Source organism: Mustela nivalis (genome assembly GCF_964662115.1).
Source record: "Mustela nivalis genome assembly, chromosome: 11".
Classification (NCBI taxonomy): domain Eukaryota; kingdom Metazoa; phylum Chordata; class Mammalia; order Carnivora; family Mustelidae; genus Mustela; species Mustela nivalis.
Genome location: NC_139030.1, coordinates 68,174,813 through 68,194,931, shown reverse-complemented (window position 1 = coordinate 68,194,931; position 20,119 = coordinate 68,174,813). Strand labels below are relative to the sequence as shown.

General features: G+C 47.4%; 1 protein-coding gene across 19 annotated transcripts in view; it reads right to left on the bottom strand.

The window, feature by feature from the left end:
* The window catches only part of HDLBP (high density lipoprotein binding protein), a 72,231-nt gene that overhangs the window by 29,514 nt on the left and 22,598 nt on the right, over positions 1-20,119 (bottom strand). For 5 of the 19 annotated variants that reach the window (XM_082689670.1, XM_082689673.1, XM_082689686.1 and 2 more), the window contains 4 exons: positions 5,655-5,719; positions 4,356-4,468; positions 2,714-2,871; positions 1,281-1,496 (listed from right to left, as the gene is read on the bottom strand). In XM_082689670.1, the coding sequence (XP_082545796.1) occupies positions 1,281-1,496; positions 2,714-2,871; positions 4,356-4,431 (450 nt within the window). In that variant the 5' untranslated portion in view covers positions 4,432-4,468; positions 5,655-5,719. Of the gene's footprint in view, positions 1-1,280; positions 1,497-2,713; positions 2,872-4,355; positions 4,469-5,654; positions 5,720-6,563; positions 6,705-9,183; positions 9,317-10,128; positions 10,289-15,897; positions 15,990-17,779; positions 17,923-20,119 lie in introns of those variants that run through there. The other 14 variants (XM_082689685.1, XM_082689672.1, XM_082689684.1 and 11 more) reach the window with 8 other exon arrangements.

The window sequence follows — 20,119 nt, the reverse complement described above, 5'->3', positions numbered from 1 at the left end:
ACTCAAATATTCACAAACGAGTAAACAGCAAAAGCCTGAGAGCTTACTGCTATGCACTAGCCACAATATGAAGCAACTGACACATATTTTCAACTACTTCCACTTAATCATTTCATTCCCTGAAGCTACTGTGGGGGTTAGGGACTATCCCAAGGCCCTGTGTGGCCGAGGGAGAGAGAGCTTGGACAGTACAGGGCAAATCCTGTCCTCCCTGCTGAGCCCCTGGCTCCTGACCCACAGTGTCCTACCTTCTAGCCACCATATTCTAGAGCTGCTCCCCAGTCAGCTCACAGACTCTGGGGAGGACCCCCACTTTTTTTTTGGAGGCTGTATTTTAAAGTATCTCTACCCAATGGAGGGCTCGAACTTCCAACCCCAAGATCAAAAGTTGTACTCAGTATACTGACTGAACTAGACAGGCACCTCCTGGACCTCCATTTCTAAGTAAACCCAACTAAAGCTGTACCTATTCAATGAAACATTTTTTTAACTTTAAAAAAAAGTCACTTATTTTAGAGAGTGATGGAATGAGAGAGAGCATGTGCACGTATGTGTGCCAGGGGACGGACGGAGGGAGAGAAAATCCCAAGCAGACTCTGCGCCAACCACAGAACCCAACATGGGGCTTGATCTTAGGACCTCAAGATCACACCCTGAGCTAAAATCAGGAGTCAATGCTCAACCGACTGCACCACCCAGGCACCCATCATTGACATCTGAGTAAGATTCTCTGCGTTTACCTTGATCTTTAAATGATACCGTGTGGAGAAACGCATCACAGGTTTACTTATTTATTACAACAGTCCCCCAGTAAATTTCAAGTAGTGCTATCAGACTGCTAAGGACTATGGGAACTGGTTGAAAACAAGTAACATTTGAACTTGTACTCTCCCGAGATAGGATCTGGAAATGCATTTTTAAGCAGCAATGGGGTGACTCTTGAACCTCGCCCTGGGAATGAGTGACTTGTGGTGGTGTCCTCATTCTACCATCCTGCAGTCCTGGCTTCTCGAATGTCTCGGCCTCTGGGACAAGCCTTTATCTTTCAGTCTATTTGCCCAAATAGCAAAAATGGTTGGTGTCCCCCCTTCTGTCACTGATTTAGTGTTTTTTTCAGCTAAAAATGCTGAAAGGTCCCGAACATTGTTGCACTACCTCTGAACTCTGGACTTGAAGACCTGGGAGGGAAGGGTCTGATGAAACTAGAGCCGTATGTGTTGGGAGCCAGTGGCATAGAACTGGAGTACACCCACCAGGAGGACGGGGCTGGCGAGACCCACCTGAGTCTGCAGTCTAGCGACAATGTCCTTCCGGGCTTTCATGACGGCGTCCAGCTTCCCTGACACCATGATGGAGAGGCCCTGGTCTTTGGCAAGAGACAGCTCCAGATGGGCACCAGTCCTCTGCATGATCTCCAAGCAGATTTTTGCTTGTTCACCTTCTCCAAACTGGTTCATGTCCTTGTATTTTCTCTCCTCCAGGGGTACATGGAACACCTACTCAGCAAAGGTCAAAAAGGGAAGGTGAAGACATCAAGAGATGGGAGGGCGTGTAAGGGTTTAGGCACTGAATATGCAGAGTAAGGAGGATGAGTTCACTCATCTCTATGTATCCCTGCTCCTAGGCTAGAGAGACTGGAGTGGAGAGGCAGTCAGAAAGCACCAAAGGGCAGGAGGCAGGCGCTCCAGCAAAGAGAACGACTCCCTGACACAGACAGCAAAGAAGCATCAGGTGGCAGCCGAGTGCAGTGGAGGGAAGAGACAGGGAAGGGAGAGAGGCTGGAAGACAGGGGGACACAGAGAACCACCACACATAGAGGTCAGCAAGAGCAAAAGGGTGAGGGCAACGAATAGGGGCAGGCGGGGAGCAGTATGAGCACAGTGGGGTGCAGTCCAAGCAGGAAGAAAGGAAAGGGCCAGGTCCCTATGCCTCTTCTACAGCAAGAGGAGAAGGCAACGAAGCAGGGTTCAGGCAGGAGGATACAAGCTGACCGATGATCCAGCTTCGCTCCAGCAGTTCTGTGGAGGAGGGAGTGAGCAGAGGCAAGGGTGGAAGCAGGAGGAACCAAAATGACTCCTGTTCTTGGGTCTGAACCCCTATGTAGAACATGGTGCAGTTAACATGATCAGGAAGACTGAGGACACACCAGTCCCATCTTAGCCACCAGAATGGAAAGATCCAGGATACAATTGGTTAAGAGTCTCAGGTTCAGTGAAGGGGACTTCTCAGCAAGTGGGTGGTAGGTGATCGGCAACCACGACCCAACACGAGTACACACAGAGAGAAGTACTTTGCCTGCCAATATCCCATGCTAAGGTAACAGAGAGATGGGGTAACGAGATCAAAGAAAACCAAGAAAATGGGGTCATGTACGCCAAAAGGAAAAGACTTGCTTTGACATGGTGGGAGAGAAAGCAGAGAAGACGGACAAGTTCTTGTTGGGGCTGGTGACGTGGAAAGCCCCTTCCAGCAACTGGGAGCAGAGACGGTTGCAGTGGACCTAAGAAACAACGGGACCTGTTCCTCGAGTGCCGGGACCAGACGGTAAGCATGAGCATGGACGGCTCACAAGCAGTGGGGTCGGATCTACTCCGAAAGCCTCTCCCCTTACATGCCCCAAAGCCCGCTCATTCGTGTGTGTTCAGAACCCATCCCATCAGAGGCTTCCACTTCCTGCTTGGAGGAGCAGGTAAAGAAAGAAAGGAGTTTCTACCTGAGTGATGACAGAAGCTTTGATGGGCCGGATCTTGTTACTCCAGGCGCCAGCAGGCTCCTGGGCATTTTCCAAGCAAGCTGATTTCTCCGGGAGTGGAGGAAAGGCATCTTTGTAGGTTGGGGGGTCGCTCTCCTCTTCTGAATTTAAAGTAGCAACTGGACCGGCCAACATGGATTAAAAGGAAATACAGTGCTTTCAACATTAGACAAAAAAACACTTGGAGAGTTTTAATGTCAAAATAGAAGAGAAACAACATTAATTTCTTGAGTGACACCCTGTACTCCAATCCCTTCATTCAGTGATGGGAAGCATCCCAGGAGGTCCCTAGGCCCAGCGTGCCCTCAGGTTCAGCATGTGGCCTGGAGAAGTAGCCTTCCTTATGAGCGGTCAGTTCAGACACTGGGGGCTCCACTCCTCTCTGAACGGGGTGAGCCCCTTGAAAACAGGCCTTACCACAAAGAATTTCAGCCCCAGATCCTGCTGATCCTGTACTTAAAAAAATCACAACTATGACAATGCCTGGCACATAACCAGCCCTTCAGTTCGCAGAACAAGATAACGCTGTTGCTCAGCACTGCCTGTGGGGACTGCCTCTGAGACAGACTCCAGCCGACTGCCCACCAGAGTACACAGTGCTGAAAATCACCCTTGTGGGAGCTGCCATCTCTGACCCCCGCCCCCTGCAAAGAGCAACAAAAGCAGTAAGTGCTTCCATTCCCCACAGTGCCCTGATCATTCACGGTTTTGTGTCCCATTAACCACAGCTCCGTGAAAACAGGAGAGGGACTGTTTTGGATCACCCCAAATGCCCCAGCAATGGCAGGGCTCAATAAAACCCACTGTGAATGGATGTGCCACAGAGCAGGGAGATGACCTTTGGAATCAGACAGGCCTGCGTCCATCTTGGGGTTCACCACTTCTAGCTGCGCAGCTCTGCTATCCCGGGACACCAGTAAAGGCCTGGCGCTGACAAGCAGCTGGAGCCCGTCAGAGCCTTGCTTCCCTCATCTAGAAATGCAGACTCTACAGGGCTGGTGCATCAGGTAAAGAGAGTACGTCTGGCAGGCACTCTGCACGATGTGGGCCTCCACTGCCCTAGAAATGAGCACTTATAACACAGCCAGTGGGATGCACGAAGTGAGTTTTTTATTTTAATTACACTTAACAACTGACTGTTGATTCAGTTAATCTACTCTCTCACCTGAAAATTTTAAATAATTCTACATACAGCTGAAAGATTATAGATGAACCTTTAGCATTCAAATCAAGCTATCCTGTTTTTGTAAATATATACCAGATTTTGAAGGATTTTAGTTCAGCACACTTGGGGGACAGCAATTTTGAAAAACAATCTCATTTTAATGACCAAGGATCAAAATCACTGGCTTTCCCGAAAGGAACTGGTCCACACTTCAAAACTTCCTGCACCCAGAAGTATCTGTCAGTTCGCCCAATTCCACCCTGCACAGAAGGGCCACGCAGGCAGTGCCAGATGGAGCAGGGAAGAGGTGAGAGGCCAGGCTCCACCCTGCAGCTCCTCCAGTCCCAAAAGGCACTTCTCAAAGGCCCTAAAGGTCTGACAAAGATTTGGAAGCAGCGGTGTCTCCAAATGGGAAGATGAGGACAAAAGGGCGTTCACCTTTCATCTGTTGTGGAATCAGCCCACTTCGGTGTTCAGCAAAGCTCTCTTGGGTCAAAACTGCAACGGAGCTCATGGTTGATCTCGCGCCTACGCACAATCCGGGTGAGCCACTGAAGCGGGAGGGTTGCAGAGACGAGAGTGTCAAGGCACAGCCAAACTGTGAGGCACAGAGTTTTAGCCAAAGGCTTCATCCTTGTTTCACCAGCAAACCACACCATTTTCTTCACTTACAACCTCTGATACAAGGGGATACCCAAACTTTCAGTAAATGAGGAAAGGAAAAATGCAAATGAAGGATGGTCCTTGGACAACTCTCTCCTCAAGGGTTATCCTCTATGTGAGGAGCCAGAGGCCCCAGCTGACAGCTCTAGTCCCATGATCTCTGGGGCTCTAGAGACAGCCTGCAGATCAACTTCTGGAAGTTTTTCCTAACAGCCATCTCAGTTATTTTGTTCATCCACGTGCCTCCTGATGCTTATAAAATACACCACAGGACAGTGGCTACAAGAAGCAATCAGCCCACCTCTGCAAGGATAGCGGGCCCGGTCAGCAAGGCCCAGAGCACCGCACACTCTAGCAATGTCCACAGGCCCCAAGGCACAAAGAGCAGTCTCTCATCACCCACTGGTGACACTATAACAGCAAGGAGTGGGCGGTGAAGTGCCTGACAGGGGCTGGCTGGTTCTTGTCTGGATGTCCTAGCTCTCACGGGTCAGAGTGGACTCAGAGCAGGTGGGACCTGGCCCAAGGGCACACAGTTCCTCAGTTCATGGAAGGCACCAAGCAGTCTCTGCCTCCAGACCCCACGCCTGAGGGCCGGGGTATGCAGTAGGGCTCGGGCTCATCCAGGCAGGTGTGTTCACTTCCTCCCTTCAACTCTAGGTGAGCTCCAAGCTACTGTGATGAGGAGAAACCCACTCTTTCATGTCATTATGCTCCAAGTGTCTTTCTCCACCACCATGGCAAAGCATAAGAGAGGTAAGTGATGTAATAAGAGAGAGCTTTTGCCTAATTTTCACAGCTCCGTGAGACCTTGTTCCAAGTTCAAGAAAATTAAGCCCTGCATTCCTCAAGAGATGCACGACCCAAATTCAGATAATCCTGATCAAACGTAATTCACATTTGAGAGAATAGGTTTAAAACTAGGTGGAAGCCAGATGATGTACCTGAAGGATACACGTGGACATGGCTCCTGTCGTTACAGCAAGTCTCTCAGGAGCCACTAGAAACGTGATGAAAGAAGGTACACATGCAGCCCAGGGACAAGAAACCTTCAGAAAGGACAGTAACACTTACCAGCAAAACGGTCAGTAGCCAGAGAGTCCGTCCTGAGGCCGCCTATGTCAGCCTGCCAGTTTTTGCTGTGTGGGACAGGAAGGGAGGGCAAACAAGAAGAAAACCAGAGGGAAGTTACTTATCTGCATTCTATAACCCAGATCCTTTTACCTCCCAACCAAAAGAAAGCAAAACGTTATTTATACTTTGCTTACTAATACTAATATTTAGACAAGTTTCTTGGGGGAAAAAGGATGCTCTGCCCCCAGGCTACTAGCTTCAAACAAAACCTATCAGAATAAAATCTAAACCATCCAAAACTTTGAGAGGGCAACTTTTCCCCCTGGACCTGAGGGAGTGATCCCTTAATGTCAAAACTTTTAAATTTGACCATTTTGAAGTAAAATCCTTACACAATTGATGGTTCTCCTGCATGGCTGAGTAATTTCTCCTGTATTCCCCTTAATCTCTGACTGCTGTGCCACAAAGACAAAGACTCGGTGAAACTGCGCTCCCATGCAGTACAGAATGTGGACCTTGGGGTCCTGAGCTCTTTAGGGTGACTGAGAGCTACTGCCTTTATGAGCTTGCTATGGGTTTGTAGTTACTTTGTTCTCCCTGTTCTCCTGTAAAAGTCCTTCGGTCCCTTCTAATCCACTGGGGATTTAGAAACCAGCCATAAAATAGCAGGGTTGGAAGGAGCCTTCAAAGGCTGTCTGGGGAGGACCAAGAACTACTCTGTGAAGCAAGAGGGTGTGGGCCATCTTGCCTTGGGGACTTCGGGAGAGGGAGGCTTCCCAGTAGGTTACCTGCAGCTTTACACAAACCCCACACACACTCAGTAAAGTGCAAGGAGGTGGATTTTACGATGGGGGTAAGGTAGGTGTCCAAAATGGGAGAATCCACAACAGTAATAAGAACACCGACTACCTAAATGGAGAATAACATTGCCAAATTCTTGTCAATACGGCGACATGTAAATCAGAAGCTAGAAGACAGGTCGCGGCAATCAGGGGTGTATCAGCAGACTCTGGATTTAAAAGGGTCTCATTATCCAGCAGCGTTTCAGGACTTAAAAAAAACAACAACAACAAAAAAACAAAAACCCGAACAAACAAACAAACAAAAACCCCCACAAATCTCTAAATGCAGGGTTTGAGTCACACAGGCAAAGTATAAACCAGAGAGGTTCTGGCCTCTTTGGGGCCCGAGTCCCACCAGACACTCCTCTGTACCAAGATGGATAGAGAAAAATGAAGATATATTGACCAGGACAACTCTGAGAATCTCCCTCCAACAATGCTAGCCCACAGGTTCTAAAGATTAAGACTTTGCTATGAAATCAAAGTGTCAGAGTAGCACATCCACAGATGGATTTTGATAAGGTATAGAGCACTTGGAATCCCTGGGGTTCCAAGTGTCTAGCCTGTGCACATTTAGCTAGGCTAGGCACAAGATGGAGGTGTTCTAGGTCAAAGTGCCAGCAGCGAACCCAGGACCCAGGTGTCCACCCTGCCCTCCTTGCTCAGAACTTGTACTTGGGCTGTACCTGCTCTTTTACCTGCTGACCTTGCATCTCAACAGCCTCCCACTCCAGGTCACGCTATGTCACTTTCTAAAACCTACAGCCATCTACTCCCTAATGAGAGAGACGGACAGACAGCTTCTCCACATGAACATGTTCATACCCTCTCCTCTGGGTTTCCACTGACCAGCCTCCCTCCTGCCCTTTTGGACAAGGGCAAATCTTCAGTGCCCCGTGATAACCATGGGTAAGCCTATAAAATACAGTAACTGTCCATCCCACCTCCCCTCCTCCCAGGAGCAATTTCCACCCTGCACCTAGTGTCACCTAAGATAAGACCAATTCCTAAAAGTCTCTTCTGAGATAGCTCACACACCTTTCAGCAGTCAATTCCAGCCAACTCTTCTACGAAACTCCTTAGTCCAAGAGGCTCAAGAAAGGGTCACTAACCCTACTAAACCTACTAATGTGTCAGAGGGAGAGCCTATCCCAGAGCCTCTAATGACCCCAAGTGTGCACAGGCCCTTGAGCAGCAGAACAGAGTGGATTTCCAGAAAGTCCAGACTTGTCTGACAATATACGTGAGGTCTCTAGTCCCCAGATTTCCAGTGGCAGTTTATCACAGGTGGAAATGAATGGATCGCAACAAGTAGCAGAGTTAACATCAGAGCTCTTATATCAAATAAAGTTTCTCATTTTCTTATAAACTTCTCAAAACCCCATGTTTTTAGAATCTACTTTAAACACATATGTAAATGCAGACCTCCCTCTACCTGAGGCTCTGGGCTGAGACTGTATAAAAGGCCAATGGCAGCCCTCCTAACATGCTCTCAGCATGACTGCCTGCCTGCCTCTACTTCCACAAAGCAGCACCTAAGAAACTGCCCCCCACAGCCTTATGCCCACCCAAACCTGCTCCCTACCAGCCCTCGTTCTGTCTTCACAGACAACACCCAGCAAGATGACTCCCACTCCATCGAGTCTTTGGATGACCTCACCAGTGATCACTACTATCTTAAGTTCTCAGGGGACCTTACACAAGCTCCATTATCAAAGAATAGAGGCCAAATATGCTATCACAGTTCCTCACTTAATCTAATAAACTGCTCAAATCGAGCTGGAAAGGGACCTCAGGCACCACTTGACAGCAATCTTTGACTACCACCAGAGAGGACCAAGGGAGCCCTGCTTCACCTCTGCACAGCTGTCAGAATAGTCTGCCTCATTAGTGCCAAGATCTACAACTTCTTGCTCCACTCTTGCCACAGAGAACAAGTCCACTCTTCTCTACAAGAGTGCTTCAGACATGTGAAGCCCTTTCTCCTCCAGTTCTTCCCAAGATTGCTCCAATCCCTTCCTCATTTTGGTTGCTCTCAAGTACTCTCCCTGCAGGAAGCACTGAGATCCACTCACTCAAAGCAAATCTCAAACTACTCTCAATGTGGACTTTAAGTCTTATTTCTCAGAGTGTAAATGTTGGGAGGGGTGCGCGGGGGAACACCTCTCAAAATATAACTAAGCAGCAAACAGAACTAGACCCAAAGGAAGGCAGGCAGACAGAAGCACAGACTCTACTCTTCCATCAGGGAGAACTGTCAGGCACTCCTATCATGTGGGAGAAACTCAAAGTCCCAATGACATCTGCAGACTACATCTGAAGCCTGATCCTAACACACAGACAACAGGAAAAGTCTTTAAAAGAAGAATTTTCTTTCTCTATTATAAACACTTGTTGATTCCCTGGGTGCCGTTCTGCCAATTATATTTTCAAAAGGAAAAGTCTTTGCAAAGAAGTAAAAGCAGGGAAAGAACTTTAGCTCAGCCACCTAAAGACAATCTCCTTGCTTCACAAAACTAGACAGGACTGAACATGGATGACATCAAGAACCTCCGGTGGAAACCCAGAACTCCCGTCCTCTTCCTCCAAAATTAAATTTACTTTTATCCCCACACTAAACCTGCAAAGTAATTCCCCCCCCCCCAAAAGTACTTCTCAAGACCCACAAACCAAGCTTGAGAACAAACCCAAACTCCCCGCGGGCTAAAAGTTCCCAAAGCTCCAAGGCAAGAGCGCGAGGCCCCACGAGGGCCAGGTGAGCGGCTCCGGCGAGTTCCGAAGTCGGCACCCGTCCCGCAGGAGGAACTTTCGCAGATGCCACCTCAGCAGGCCCTCCCACAGGCCACGCGAGCCCGCGGGCGGGGACAGGCTTAAAGGGGCAGTAACGCACTCGGCCTCCCCGCCTTTCATCCAAATTCGGTATTTTTCCGTAATGTATTTTTCGTGCGCGGACCCTGGGGTGCGTCCAAGTTGTGCGGCAGCCCTCCAGGGGAGCAGGCCCACCGACCACGTAGACTGGCAGCAGGTGGAGGTGCGGCTGGGCCTGCACCGGCCCTGCCACTGTCCCAGCCCCGGCCCTGCCCTTCGGGACCCGCACTGCACCCCCGGCACCCCCCCTCCCATCCCGGGCCGGAGGGGGGTGCGGGGGGGTGGGTGGAGGGAGCAGCTCGGCGGCCGGACGCCCACGTCACCGGCCCGGGCCCCAGGTCTGCCGCCCCTCCCCCGCACCGGGCTAGGGGGCTGGCGGGGGGTGGTGCGGAGGAAGCGGGACCCTGAGGGGTTGCCTCCGCGGGAGGCGCGGGGTGTGTGCGTGCGGGGGGGCGCGCGGGCCGGCGCCAGCGACTCGGGAAAGTTTCTCACTCTTCCCAAGCCGGCGCCGCGGCCCATGCGCAGTGCTGACACGTAGCCGCCCCCCGGGTCGGGCCGGGCGGCGGAAAGGGAGGGAGCGCTTGGGAAGGGGGGACGCCCGGTTGGCGGCAGCGGGGGAGAGTTGTGGGGGAGGCGACCGCGGCCCCTCCCCCGCCCGGCGCTCCACGTCGGCAGCCCGCGCCCCTCCCGCCCCGCGCCCCAACTTCCCCGTGCGCCCCCTCCGCTCTAGCGCCCGCCCCCACCCCCCTGCGGCCAGTGCTCACTGCTCGGGGTCGGCCCGTCCGTACCGCCGTCCCGCCGCCCGCCGCGGAGAAGCCGGGCCGCGCTCCGAGACCGGCGACCGGGCCCCCGCGGCTATATAGGGCGGCGGCTCCAATCCCGCCGAGACACGTCAGGCGGCGGCCGCCCCGCCTCGCCCCGCCCCCGCCGCCGCCGCGCCCACGCCCCGCCCCCGCCGCCCCCCGTGGGGTCCCCACGCGCGGCTCCCGTCCCGCCTGGCCGGGGCGAGCGGTCAGGGTCTGGACCCAACTCCGGAAGGGCTCCATGGCTTCCAGAGTGGGTGGTGGGGTCGGAGACTTGAGAAATGCACCCCCCAACCCCCACCACCTCCGGAGCGCGGCGCTGAGACCCGCACCGGCCGGCCCAGTCACTGGCAATACCGCCTGCCTCCCCACCCGAAAAATAAACGAGACCGCGAAGGACAACACAAAGGAAATTAACTGCCGCCTCCTCCTGGTGCATGGATGGACGCTGAAGCGGCTCCAACCAAACCCAAGTCTGTGCCCCAGAAGTTCGGAGCAGCTTCTTTCTGGGTGCTGGGGGGGGGGGGGGGGGGGTTCAGCTCCTGGTGTAGCTCATCACCTCCACAAGTAGCCCCACTCGCTGACCACCCTCCTTATGTCCATAGTGCATGCTGATCGCATTGAGGTAAGAACAGGTATGCCTACTACGTGCCCAGCCCAAGAGCCAGCAGGAGAATCACCTCCACTCCAGGGGCTTCCACCCTAGACGAGGAGATGGCTGATCAGGTCTGTGACCCTTGCATAATAAATAATTGCACTGTTTGATTTTTTTTAAATCAAGGGCGGGCCCAGCACAGTAACCTGTAGACATCAGCTTGTACCTCTGATGGAAGTGTCCTGAGCAGAGTCCTACATACATTACAGTGTGGGCCCCACACAGGGCAAGAGCACGGGATTGTGGGCAGAAGAGGCCGGCTTCAGCAGGAAGCCCACAGCCTGGTCAGCACAGCTGGTAGCTCTCATACAGGTGTTGCTGAGGTGGGGAGGATGACCGGAATTTGGAGTGGGAGAAAGCACGACCAGATGTACTTTTTTCAGTGAAACACAAAGTGTTGGGGGGAGGGGGTTGGGCCACTGCAGTTGTTCAGTGTGAAGGTGACACCAGCTTTCAGTTGTGGTTGGCAATGGAACATGAACTAGGTGGCCAGATTTGGAAGGTAGCACCAAGAAGTTCCTCACTAACTGAAGGCAGAGCCTGATAGGAGTCAAGAATGGGGGGGAGGGGCACCTGGGTGGCTCAGTCAGTCGGGAGACTAGGGGCTCAGTCATTAAGCCTCTGGCTTCCACTCAGGTCATGATCCCAGGGTCCTAGGAGTCCCGCATCAGGCGCCCTGCTAAGTGGGAAGCTTGCTTCTCCCTCTCCCACTCCCCCTGCTTGTGTTCCTTCTCTTGCTCTGTCAAATAAATAAATAAATAAAATCTTTAAAAAAAGAAAAGAAAAGAAAAAGAAAGAAAACGAATGTCAGGGAGGTTCTTGGCTGCCTGCACTGAGATTGGGAGACTAAAGGAAGACCAGACTGGAAAGGGAGGAGTGTGATGCAAAAAGCTGCCTTGGGGATGTGATGTGAGATGCCCACTGGATGGCCAAGTGCAGAGGTCAAGTCGGAAACTGCATGTGCAAGCTGAAGGTCAGGGGAGAAGCCCAGCCCAACCAGCAGGAGCCCCTCATGACATCACTGCAGAACAGAAACTATGTGAGGCAGTCAAAAATCCACCCTGTAGAGCCAAGGACATCATCGTCAAAGCACTGCCCCAAGTCCCTAGGGTGGGACCTGGACAGATGGCATATCCTTACACTTGGAAGAACCTCCTGAAGCACCAAGCTCTTCAGCATCCCTTACTATGGTTATTAGTGTTTGCAGGTACTCCTTCCATGGAGACTAACCAACCAGCAACTCAGACAAATGTGTTTTTTTGTTTTGTTTTTAAAGTCAGTACTGTGTGTATGTGTGTGTGGCGGGGGGTGGGGGGGGCGGGGAGGGTTGAGAGGGAGGAAGAGGGGAGGGATTCCCAAACAGTTGGCAGGTCAACTGTCAAGAAACTTCCAGTGAAGCTTGGCAATCACCACAGTCAGAAGGCTCACATGGTAGCTGCTGCACAGAAGCCCTTAAGAGATGTAAAAAGACACTGTAAAATCAGATGTTGAATTTGTGGTACAGACCATCCCAGGATGCTTCTTTGCTGATCATTATGACCAGCTTTTCTTCCCAGCAAGCTTCAGTGCATTGAACTAATAGTTTGTAGAGGCAGATTTTGAGAGTGCTGGGTCCAGCAACAGTCACACCAGATAATGTGTGAGGAAACCCCCTATGGGTACCTCAAAAAGGGAACATCAGTCTGTGACATTTGGGTTTTTAGCTCTCAAGGGGGATATACATGGGAGAAGATGTGGGCTTGCTCAAGTTAAAATTTAGAACAGCATCCCCAGCCCCACAGAGCCATGGCCCTCAAAAGAACTCTCAACAGAAGGTAGGCCATTTGGGGGGGAAAAAAAGAAGAAAACAAACCCACCAGCATAGAGACTTTCCAATCTGCTTTACCAGGTGGTGAGAGCTCCTCTTGAGTATCAGCAACCATGGACTAATACTCAATAAAGATTTAGGGCTCGAGTCCTTACAACTCCCATTTTTCTAGGACCCCACCAGCCCAAATCTAGGAATTAGCAACACAGAAAGCAACCCCACACAGCAGAAAATAAACCTCATACCAGGCTACAAGTCATATCCACAAATCTATCCACAATGCAGAGAGGCTGTAAGTCCAAAATTCAGACACGGCAACGACTGAAGTTGGATTAGACTCAAGAACTTCAGACGACAGACCTATCAGATTGAGACTGTAAAAAAAATCCTAGTAATTAGAGATGTAAAACAGAAAGGTGGCCTTTAAAAACTGTCAAGAGATAGAATAAATGCAAAGGGTTAAGAGCTACTGATACGAGCAGAGCCTGGGTGGCTCAGTCAGTTAGTTATGCATCTGGCTTTTGGTTTTGGCTCAGGTCATGATCTCAGCTTTTGCTTGAGATTCTCTCTCCTCTCCCTCTGTTCCCCAAACTCCCTCGCATATGCTTGCGGTCTCTCAAATTAATAAAGTCTTAAAAAAAAAAAAACTATAGATAAGAGAATGAGAAAGTCCAACATAGTCTAATAGAAGTTCCGAAAGAAGCCATCACAAGGAACAGAGAAGCAGTATTGGAAAAATAGCAGGGAAAATTCTAGGATGTAATGATAACCTCCTTCCCCCATGCAAGAAATAGAGCAGGTAGCTGGCAACACCCTTTAAAATAATTCACCCCGAAACATGCCAAAGACAAGAGTAGAACCTAAAAGCGACTAGAGAAGAGGCAGCTTACCTATGGAGGAACACCAGGAGATTGCACACCTGCCAGAGGCCAACAAACCAACACCTGTAAACTATGCTGAAGCAAGTACCTGTCGATTCAGAACCCTTTCTGTCATTTAAAGACATTTAGACTATGAGCAAGCTATTGCTACAGATGGATGGCTGCTGGAGTAACCACTGAAAGGACAGGCTCTGGGAAGGAGGAACCGAGAGCCAGAGAGTCCTGCCAGGAAGAATACTGACAAAGAAACCAGTAACCCAGATAAAGTGAAACAAGCGCTGACCACATACTAAACAATAAAATCGGGAGGAAATTAAAATACAAAATGTAATTAAAATAGTAAGCAGCAACCAAATATAAGATGAAAGGAAGAAACTGAAGTTGGAATATTTCAGAACATTATTTGAGAAAAGGTTAGAAATACTAATTTTAGACCTTGTTGAATTAATAAAACAAACTTAAAAATAATCTAGTGAAAGCACAATTTTTAACTTTCAAATAAAAAAAATCTAAACTCCTATTCAAACAGAAGTTCCTGGCAATGTTCTAGATCTTGGATGAGATCTAACTTAGTGGATCTACTAATGGTGTAGTAGATTCAGAGGTATTCACTACATTATACATGATTACTTATCAGTTACATTACTTTGTATTAGTAATTATTAACTGAAAGAAATGAAAAAAGAAAACAGAATAGGAAGCAGGAGAAGTAAAAGATGAGCAAGGCAAATGAAGCATAAAATATGGAAGAAATGAATCCAGATGTGGTAATAATCTAATGTAAATACAAAACCAAGCTAAAAGCTAATTCAGCCACCTAAACCATGTGGACACAAAGGCTGAAAGTCAAGGGATGGAAAAATAGTCCAGGCAAGTCCTAACTGATGAAAGTTGAGCTAGCCATATTAATTTCATATAAAGTAGGCTGTAGAGTAAGAACTAAGAAGGTCAAGATTAAAAAACCCAAGTCAGTTCCAAGTACAATTATGTACATATCAAATAATACAGCTACAAAATATATAATATAAGAACAGGAAGGTCACTAGAAGTTGACCTATCTAGGATTACAGACAAAGGCAAACTCAGCTCACAGATTATGAAGATTGAAACTCTATAGAAAGTTAAAACAATGTAGTTAATGAATCTACTTCATTGGATTATGTAATCCTTCACCCAATTATTAGAAATGACCTATTCCTCTCAATCCTAATAGAATTTTTATAAAATCTGGCCAGCAGCTAGCACAAAACAAAAACAATTAACAGCATAACATTCTCTAAATACAAAACAATCAATCAGGAGTCAACTTAGAATTTTAAGAAGCCTGGAAATTTAAAAAGTTGCTTCTAAATAACTCATGGGTCAAAGAAGAAATCTGAAAATATTTAGAACTAAACCATAAGCAGTTCCTTATCCAAACTTGCGGAATTAGCCAGAGTGTTGCTTGGACACAAGTTTATAGCCTTAAGCCATAATATTAGTGAAGAGGGAAAAGTAAAAATTTAATCATCCTCTCCTGAAATTAGAAGAACAAAATAAATCTAAAGAAAGTTTAAATTAATACAGACAAGAAATTAATGAAATTATGAGATTAATTAATGAGACATACAAGAGAGAATAAAACTTACAAAGGAGTCTTTAGAAAGATCAGTTAGATCTCTGGGCAGATAGTGACCAGTGGGGGAAAAAAATAAGAACAGGTACAAACAGGCAATACTAAGAATTCAAGGGGGTCAAAACTACGGCCACAGCAGAGACTCTGAAAAATCATACAAGAATTCTACTAAGACAAGCATTATCAAAAACTTGAGGGCACCTGGGTGGCTCAAGTGTCTGTCTTTGGATCAGGTCATGATCCCAGCGTTCTGGGATGGATGGGGACTGCCTGCTCAGTGGAGTCTGCTTCTCCCTCTACCCTTCCCTGCCTGCTTGTGCACACTCTCTCTTTCAAATAAATAAAATCTTGAAAAAACAAAAACAAAAACCACAAGACTTGAACACTCACATACACACATGCATGTACACACACACACACACACACACACACACACACACCTTGAAAACAGAGGAAATAGGCAACTTCAGAGTTAGAAATGGAGTTTATGTAACCAATCCTCCTAAATTTTCAAAGAAACAAATAAAAGATCTCAGCAGAGAGGTCCACCTGCTTTCATAAGGAAGCCCTAAGAAATTACCTTCCCAATTCACTTACAAAGCTAGGAGGAATTTAGTATTTCCTAGACAAGGATAACAGGAGAAAAGAATGTATTGCTTCATAATCTATCAAACTGTTCTAGAAAGTCAAAACAATATATAACTATAATGTCCATTTTATTCCAATCATGCAAGGTGGTGTAATATTGGAAAGATTAAGTAGGGGCGGGCACCTGGGTGGCTCAGTTGGTTGAACGTCCGACTCTTGATCTCAGCTCAGGTCTTGATCTCAGGGTCGTGAGTTCAAGCCCCACTTTGGAGCCTACTTAAAAAAGAAAAGACAAGACAAAGTAATTTACCACATTATTACACCAGGGCAAGAATGATTTTTATCACCTCATAATATTCAAATGAAGAATCTGATATAATCTGCCCATTCCTCATAAAAAGGAAAAATACACGGACATCTCCTTAGCTAAATGTTAGGCGCCTACAAGAAACTCTCATGAGAAGCATTCACTTTAGGATCGCAAAGACCAAGAGGGTTGCAACTGGGCAATTTCCCTATTCTAACCTAGGCTTGAGATGCGAGCCAGGGCAGGAAGGCAAGAAGAAACTGAGAAACTGGAAACAACTGTCCAAGTACAAGAGCCAGGAGGAGCTATGGATACACTATTAGAGCTCAAAGTTTCCTGGAAACAGGATCAGTACACAGAATCAAACATGTTCCAAAACACCAGCAACATCAGAACATCAGAAGTCAATCTAGTAAGAAAATAATAGGATTTATAGAGAAGGTTCTAAAAACCTTTTTCAAAATACAGAAAGGACCTAAAAATAAATGGAGAAATGCCACATTCACCTATCTAGGAAGACTTCATCATAAAGCGTGTACTTCTCCCCTAATCAGACTAGAAATTCATGCAACTGCACCGTAAACCTCAAAAGGGGGTGTGCAGGTGTGTGTACATATGGAATTTTGCAACATTTAATAAAATTTTTATTTCGGTAATATTACTATCTACCATTTTTTAAAAAAAGATTTTATTTATTTCTTTGACAGAGATCACAAGTAGGCAGAGAGAGAGGAGGAAGCAGGCTCCCCGCTGAGCAGAGTCCAATGTGGGGCTCAATCCCAGGACCCTGGGACCACGACCCGAGCCGAAGGCAGAGGCTTCAACCCACTGAGCCACCCAGGCACCCCTCCATCTACCATTTTTATAATACTGTATTGTGTAACAATATTTCTGTAAAAAATTTTTAGAATATTTACATATGCAATTATATTTATTCAACAAATCTTATACAAAAGATCAAAGGCCAAGAACAGCCAATTACAGCTGAGGAAAATAAGGTAGGGAGAACTTGCCCTCCCCAATACCCCTATACTTTCACAGCTATAGTAATTCAAACAGTGTGATGCAGAACAGAGAACAGTGGAGCAGATGGGAGGCACGACGCAGACATCCTAACAGACACTTCTATCAGAGATGAACTTGTGGACAAATTACAATTGATGCCTCCGTGAGAACTGGCTACCTAGATGAGGAAAAGTGTAGATCCTTACTTTATACCACTCACAGAGCCTTCTAAGGCTGAAGATGCAAACACCATGAGACAGCAATCCCACTTCTTTTTTTTTGGAAGATTTTATTTTATTTGTAAAAATTTTATTTATTTATTTGACAGAGAGACACAGCGAGTAAGGGAGCAGAAGCAGGGGGAATGGGAGAGGGAGAAGCAGGCTTCCCGCCGAGCAGGGAGCCTGACGTGGGGCTTGATCCCAGGGCCCTTGGATTATGACCTGAGTCGAAGTCAGACACTTAACGACTAAGCCACCCAGGTGCCCCTGGAAGATTTTAAGTAAACTCTACACCCAATACAGAGCTCAAACTTAGAATCCTGAGATCAAGAGTCGCACACTCCACCTACTGAGGCAGCCAGGCGCCCCAATAATCTCACTTTTAGATGTCTACTTTTGGAAAAAAGCTTTCCCGTGTGAGTAAAGGGAAACCCAGACAAGGATGCTGTCCTCACAGCACCCTGGTGGCGACAGCCAACAATACCCTGTCAATGGCTAAACACAGATAAAGGTGTGTGATTTGGGCTACTTACCCTCTTTGCTTTAGCTAATGACCTGACGGGACTCCGTGGAGTGGAACTTTGCTGAGGGGGGTCAGGAAGGACAATGGACCAGAGAATACCTCTGAGGCCATGGGGGCTGTCAGGTCTGATCCTTGCTCAGAGGCTGTGCGATCCTGTAAGAGGCAGGCACTGAGGGATGGGAATGTTTTGCACAGTCTGCTGTCCCACACTGATTGTGGTGGTTGGGTCTGGGCAAAGAAGAGTATGCTTTCATCCCATTCTGAGAGCTCAAAAACATATACTCATTTTAGGATTCAACTTATTCCTCCCTGGCTATAAACTGTAGTGGCAGGTTGACTAGGAGGACTTTCTAATACCGACCACATCAAAACTAGGTTCCTTTCTAGGCTCAGAAAGGCTATTTATTGCTGTAGGACATCCAACTTGGAAGCCTTGTTCCCTAAAATACAGCTGTCCCATTCCAGTCAGGCGGGAAGTGAATGGCCTTGGGCTGCTGTCTCCACACCGCTCTGATTTCTCTATAGAAAGTGATAGGAAGGGGACCAGAGTGTTCTTCAGGGACCCTGCTACTAGATTTCCATGTCTTTTTCTTCCACCTAAGTGACAGCTAAGTCATCACAGGCATCCACAGTGAGGACAGAATGTGTGCAGAACACCACACCTGTGGTCAAGACAAGTTCAGAGTCTTGCTTGGATCCTATTTGGGTCACCTTGGCAAGTCATTTAAGCTCTCAACTTCTACAAGTTTCCCATTTGTAAACCCTTGGGGACTTTGTAAATTGTTAAAAGATTAAGGAAGATAAAACTGCCTTACAGTAGCCAGCCATCTCACTGTATGAGAATATTAACATTTAATTCCACTGAACAAATACATTTAATGTAGCACTCCACTAATTTCATGAATACTGAAATTATCATTGTATCTTTATACAGATGAGGACAGAATAGCATTTATATAGAGCCTAATTCAAGAGCATGTGTCAGATAAACACACATTGGAACTTTTTTTTTTTTTTTTTTTTAGAAAGATTTATTGTTTATTTTAAAGAGAGTATGCAAGAGAGCACCCACGAGCCGGGGAGCAGAGGGAGAGAGAGAACTCCAAGCTGACTCCCTGCTGAGTGCAGAGCCTGTTGTTATAGGGCTTGATCTCATGACCCCGAGATCACGACCAGAACAAAAACCAAGAGCAGGATGTTCAACCAACTGAGCCATCCAGGCACTCCCACACCTTGTAACTCTTCAAATAGCAAATGGGACAATGAGTTAATGGATTTCCATAGAAATGAAAAGAAAACTGCCTCTTAGCCACGCTGGCCAGCCAATACTAGTGACATGTGGCGACTGATACTCGAGACATGGCTAGTCCCAGCTGGTGCATGCTTTGGGTCTGAAATATACACCAGATGTTGAAGACTTCATAGGGAAAAAAACACAATGAAAAACACCTTGCTGGTGACTCTGTACTGATCACATGAAGAAACAATGCTCTGGATTGGGATAAACAAAATATGTTATTGAACTTAATGTCACTTGTTTCTTTTTACGGTTTTAAGGTGGACAGTAGAAATTCTAAAATTCTACAGAAAACTCTTATTTCAACAATGGCGCTACAGAGCTGGCTTTCCAATCCAAAGCAGAAATGGAATCTGACAAAAAGGTTTTTCTTAATAAACTTCATATCAGTATTTTTAAACAGTCCCAAATCAACTTACTACAAATTTCTTGTTTAAAATAAATAAATTTAGATTAGGGGAAGGAACAGAATGGGTACTGTGTCTGTCATGAGGGTCTCCTCTACCACAAATGCCCAGGAGTGCATGGCATGGGGAGCTGTCTCAAAGGCTTCCAGGAAAGAAGTGACCAAGTTTAGTGCACAGCATTCCTTCCGAGGACTCCAAAACCCATTAATAAACCACAAAAAGGGTGAAAGATAAAAACATCTTTCACAAAAGGCTAGGGAATGTTTGAGTTGTACAAAAGAAAATGCATATTTCAAGTGGGAGGAGATCCTACATTATGCTTCTGTTTGGCAAAAATGAAGTTGGATGAGCGTCAGAAAAGGTACAGGAAAACTGGTGTGGCTGGCAGAATAACTGATGTGATCTCTTTGGAAAGCCATCTCATCATATATTGTAACTTAAAATACAAATATTTTTGGAATCTGTAATTCCCGCTTCTTGGAACCTCTCCCACATGTGCTCACATAGGTGCCGAGAAACAAACACACTGTGGCTTTTTGGCAGGAGCGAAAGACTGGACGTCTGTGTTGTCTGTAGCAGGGGGCTGGGTAAGCAAACAATGCTGGGACACCAAGTCTCATAATGGACCTGCCGACTGAGCAGGTCT